Source organism: Atta cephalotes (genome assembly GCF_000143395.1).
Source record: "Atta cephalotes unplaced genomic scaffold scaffold00029, whole genome shotgun sequence".
In the NCBI taxonomy this organism is placed as follows: domain Eukaryota; kingdom Metazoa; phylum Arthropoda; class Insecta; order Hymenoptera; family Formicidae; genus Atta; species Atta cephalotes.
The window spans coordinates 1,057,915-1,063,516 of record NW_012130093.1 but is presented as its reverse complement, the minus strand read 5'-3'; the positions used below and the strand labels follow the sequence as shown (position 1 = coordinate 1,063,516).

General features: G+C 35.2%; 1 protein-coding gene across 1 annotated transcript in view; it reads left to right on the top strand.

Moving 5' to 3' along the window:
- The window catches only part of LOC105620787 (kalirin-like), a 26,832-nt gene that overhangs the window by 8,759 nt on the left and 12,471 nt on the right, over positions 1-5,602 (top strand). The window contains 5 exon segments of the mRNA XM_012202275.1: positions 329-507; positions 1,108-1,255; positions 1,356-1,547; positions 3,382-5,397; positions 5,483-5,602. The exon segment at positions 5,483-5,602 is cut by the window's right edge and continues 37 nt beyond it. Of these exon segments, the coding sequence (XP_012057665.1) occupies positions 329-507; positions 1,108-1,255; positions 1,356-1,547; positions 3,382-5,397; positions 5,483-5,602 (2,655 nt within the window).

Here is a 5,602-nt window from a genome sequence, read left to right as displayed (position 1 = left end):
TTATTGAGCGAGATAGTAAGTTTCATCTTTCTTCTATTCAAACTGCTTTTTGCATGAGATAAGAAGAAGGAATTGTTTCATAAAATCGTTCTATAAATATACTATTCACTGTTCTATTACCTTAAGAAAGAGAAATATGCTTGCTTATGCTGTATATATAATAATATATATAACTATGTAAAAGCATTGAATAGTATCTAATCTCATTAGAATAATATCTAATGATACTGATCGGAATGCATGTAGCATTGTCCAATTAATTAATATACATATAATTAATTTCCAAAAATTTTTGTATTATAGTTGATATTTTTGATATCTGATTTAGAATCAAGATGGACACAGTATTGATAGTCATACCGGCATGAGTGGTAATCCAGCGGCTGATTACAGCGAAGGTGCATCTCACGTATTAGCTGTCATTCATCAGATTCTGGGTCATCACAGAGCATTAGAAGCGCGCTGGCACGCTCGCAAAGTCAAGTTGCATCAACGGCTTGCATTAAAGTATGAAAATATTGGGTGTTTAAATAAGTTTTCACCGTTTTTTTTTTTTGTGAAATTTTGCTTTTAAATGTTTGCTAACAGTTGATTAATCAATATTTAATGCCTCTACAATTCTTTCAGCGTTTGACATGGATCTTCATCAAGTAATGCTTCCAATTGTTCAATTCAATTCAATTTTTCAATTTTTCGGTGGCACTTTTGTTCTTTATCTTTTATTGAAATTATTATTTATAAAGCATTGAAACTACTCTTTCGGATGGAGCATACACCTCTCCATACACTTCTACAAGCAAATGATAACTTTCAGTTGTACTTTTCTTAACAATAAACAATGCAATAAAATTTTCTGTAAATGCTGTTTTGTTAGTACAAAAATCGATGTTTTCAATGCAATTACAAAAATATTTACATGTCCATCAAATACTAATATGTGAAAGCTTGTGTATAGTACTCTCAAATACAACAGTTGCCATGGAATTATATGCATGTAATATTCGTGATTCTTAGAGAAAACGGCGGAAACTTATTTAAACACTCAATTAATAAAATAAGCTTACTTATTGTTACATCGAAGGTAACGCATACAATTATGATTTTCAGATTATTTCAAGAAGATGTAAAACAAGTTCTTGACTGGCTGACTAATCATGGCGAAGTCTTTATTAGAAAAAATACAGGCGTAGGTCGTAATTTGCAGAAAGCACGCGTCTATCAAAAAAGCCACGAACATTTTGAAAATGTTGCTCAGGTAACTGTTTATATATATGTACTTTATAATATATAATTTATGATTTTACGTATAATTCTTAAATTTCCATGAACATACTTAACATTTGTTTCATTTGCAGAATACTTACACAAATGCGACTAAGCTTTTAACTGCTGCCGAAGAACTTGCTCACACGGGGGAATGTGCACCTGATGAAATATATGCAGTGGCACAAGAATTGGAGGCCCACGTTAGTAGCTTTGCAGCAAGGGTCGAGCAACGGCGTCGCAGATTAGATCTGGCAGTAGTATTTTATACTCATGAAAAGGAGGTATTTTTACGGATTGATTATATCTAACAAGGGAAATATCAGGATGTGTTGTCTTTATTTTTGCTGAATTACATATCTATTATACATATATTAAGGCAATATAAATTACAATATCGTTACTATAACTTTTATGTATAGTTGATATTAGAGATTCCCTCAAGGATCTCCAGTTGGCATAATAAATGGAAAATTCACTAATATTGTTTATGATGGATAGTGTATTTTCAGTTTGTTAGAAAAAATGCCAAATGTTTAAAACAAATATGTTTATTAAAGATTTTATAAAAAGATTTAAAAAGCTACATTTGCTGTTTAGCGGTTTGAGTTATGTTGTCAAACAATACAGGTTACAATGACATTTTACGATTAAAACTTGAAAATAATTATAAAAGTAAATACAATGATAATAATTATAATAATAATAAATGTAATATTTTTTATATTTATCAGAATTAGTTTAAAAAGCTATTATTATAGTTTGTAATTTTATTTCACAGTACATTACGCTTATTATAATTTTAGGAACGTTCGATAAAATTTTCCAACATTTGAAAGTGCAGCTTGATGCGCTAATATAAACGCTAACTTCTGCCAAATGTTTTGATCAATTAACAGGCTTGAAAAGTCTTGTCTACCGACACATCAAATATCAGATTGAAATATCAGATTAAGATGTCGGACTATAATGCTGCGTACCTCAGCGTACTATCTCTATTTAAATCTTACTTTTACAAATTTTTTTTCATCTGCATTGCAGTGCATTGTGTATTTTTTAACATTTGGCCTGAAAAATTAATGTTTAAAATTTATGTAATTTTAAGATGTGTTATGCAATTTTTATTTTATAATAAAATAAATCGAAAAAAAGAAAAAAGAAAGGCAAAATCTTTTTTTTTATTGTATGTTTGCAATTGATAAGATTTTTATTTTTATTATAAAAACATGATTTATTTTTGGAATTATCATTTTCGAACGAACTCTTGCAACAAACGAGAACATTTGTCAAGTTGTTTTTCAGTTTATCATCTTTCTGCAAGTTTGCAGATTACAGGCTTGAAATATCTTGTTTACTGTAATCTTGCATTTTTTTTATTTGCACATTGTATTACTTCGAACGTTAGTTCTCGCTCAACATGAATAACAATCTCAAAATCGTTTCTAATTCTCACAAAGAAAACACAAGTTTTAGCGTGTGTTCGGTATAAAATCAAACAATACTACAGATATTTTTACTAATTATAAGAAAGAATTGTCTGCGCAGTCGAAATTCGTTGCGGCAAGAATAAAAAAACGTGGCGAAAATAACAGATAATTTGAAATGTGTTTATTGTATAACAAATAAATTCAATTTAATAATATAAATTGCATAATACAACTTAAAATTACATAAATTTTAAACTGTAAACGTTAATTTTTCGTCAAATATAAAAAAAATTTACAGAGACACAATAATACGTTGCAATGCAAATGAAAAAAAAATTTGTAAAAATAAAATTGGAAACTAAAATACGTAGCCTTGTATTCGCTTTACTCATTACACCGCACTTCTTTCATAAACAACATGTAAATCTTTAAATGCGTTTTTCTCGCAAGTTGAGCATTTGAGAAGCGCATTCTATAATTTTAACGAATTAATTGCTAAGAAGAGCTAAACTTATATGTTATAAGCGTGTGTGCGTGCGTGCGTGTAATTCGACTAAATCGGAAACAATGTATCTTGCTCTCCTCATAAAATTGTTTACAAGTACAAGTAGTAATCTAAATTGTGCAGATATATATGTTATGTTAACCGTATATGCATGCTAGCCATTTTGAATTTGATTTTGTTTTACAGCTGACCGGTTGGGTAGACGAGTTACGTCAGGAATTGCAACAGGACGAGGTTGCGGAAAATCTAGAGACAGCGGAAAGATTGTTGGAACAATGCGCGCAGCATAGATCGTCCTGTCTTGAGGCATGTGCTTCGACAATAGCCCAGGGCGAAGCTCTGCTACAAGAACTACGCGAGGCAACTGACGCGCCCGACACAACCGGCTCGATATCAGCGGTGGAGTCAGCTTTGGACAGATTGGCAAGTTTGAGACAAGAATTAGAAGACTTGTGGGCGACGAAAAAGCTGAGACTGGAACTGTGCCTACGATTACGCGTGTTCGAGCGCGACGCACTAGAGACTAGCGGTCAGCTGGAGATGTGGGCGCAGGAGCTACAAGGCCCACCGCGAGAAGGTTCTCCAGAACAGTTGCTACGCGTACACAACGATGGAGTCGCCCATATGCAAAATACCGCTTTCCAAATTCTGCACCGTGGGCAAGAATTGGCGCAAGTTTTAGAGGAAGCAGGGTTGTGTATCATGGCGGACGGTCAGCATAGTGCGGCGGCGCGGGTGCAGATGCTTCTCGAGTTTTTGAACGAGAGAGAGTTGGATGCAGAGGACCTCGCGGAAATGCGAAGAGTACGGCTAGAGCAAGCCTCTCAATTACTGCAATTGCAGACGGACGCTTCTCATGTGATCAAGTGGATACGAAATGGCGAGTCGATATTACTGGCTTCGCTGAGAATACCAGACGATTTCGAAGATGCTGATCAATTAGGAAAGGAACACTATCATTTTCAACTTGCGATAACAAATACTCATGCGTCTGCCGTGCAAGTGAAGCATAAAGCGGATTCGTTGATAAGCGGAAATCATTACGATCCTAAAAGTATCAGGGAGGTCGCAGAGGATGTTACCAAACGATGGCAGCAACTAGTGACCTGTGCGGAAGAACGACATAAATTAATTACTGCCAGTTTAAACTTTTATAAAACGGTAGACTCGGTACGTTCGGTTCTCGACAGTTTAGAATTACAATATAATGTGGATGACGATTGGTGTGCCGACGGAGAAAAAGCCGCCGGAATACCGGCGAATATCACGAGACACCAGGAGCAAAAGGAAGCTTTCTTAAAGGCGTGCACATTGGTACGGCGAACCGGGGAAACTTTCTTAAAATATATCAATCGTAGTCTACAATTTTACAGCTATCACGCTAATAGCGCCGGTTCCGCAAATAAAGTGAAAAATATTTTGGAGGAGCTAGTTAGTAAGGAAAACAAAGTGCTCGAATATTGGACGCAACGGAAGAAACGCTTAGATCAGTGTCATCAGTATGTTCTGTTTGAACGTAGTGCAAAACAGGCTCTCGAATGGATAAAAGAAACCGGGGAATTGTATTTAGCGACGCATACCAATGTCGGTAAGAATCGCATCGAAAACGAACAACTGTTGCAAGAGCATATCGAGTTTAAAGGTGCAGCGAAGGAAACGAGAGAGAGAGTGAAATTGTTGATTCAACTCGCTGACAATTTAGTCGAGAGAGGTCATGCTCATGCCGCGGCGATCAAACAAGCCGTTGCCGAAGTCGATCAACGATACAAAGACTTTAGTACGCGAATGGATTGTTATAAGACACAAATCGAAGGTGATCTAGGTATTCAGTCTGACGAGGTACATAGAGATCTATCGATCGATCGGAATTCGGATCCATTGCTGGAAGAGAAGATCAAGGGTAAAGATCTGAAAGAATTGAACGAGGAAAAGAGAAGATCTGCACGAAGAAAAGAATTTATTATGGCTGAACTGTTGCAAACTGAACGTACATATGTGAAAGATTTGGAAACTTGTATCCGTTGCTTCTTGGATGAGACGCGATGCGGAAAGGGAAATGTTCCGATGGGTTTACAAAGTCGAGAATCGATTATTTTTAGCAATATAGAGGAGATACATCAGTTTCATAGCAATGTCTTTTTACGCGAGCTAGAAAAATACGAAACCATGCCAGAGGATGTGGGACATTGTTTTGTAGTGTGGGTGAGTTTATTTTGTCACATTTGTCACATATTTAATTAGGAGGACAACATATAATACATACATATATTTGTATCTCGTATTCCAGGCACCTAAATTTGACATGTACGTTACTTATTGTAAGAATAAACCCGAAAGCAATCAACTATTAATAACGCATAGTGGAACGTGGTTTGAAGAATTGCAGAGAAAACATAGAGTGGAACAT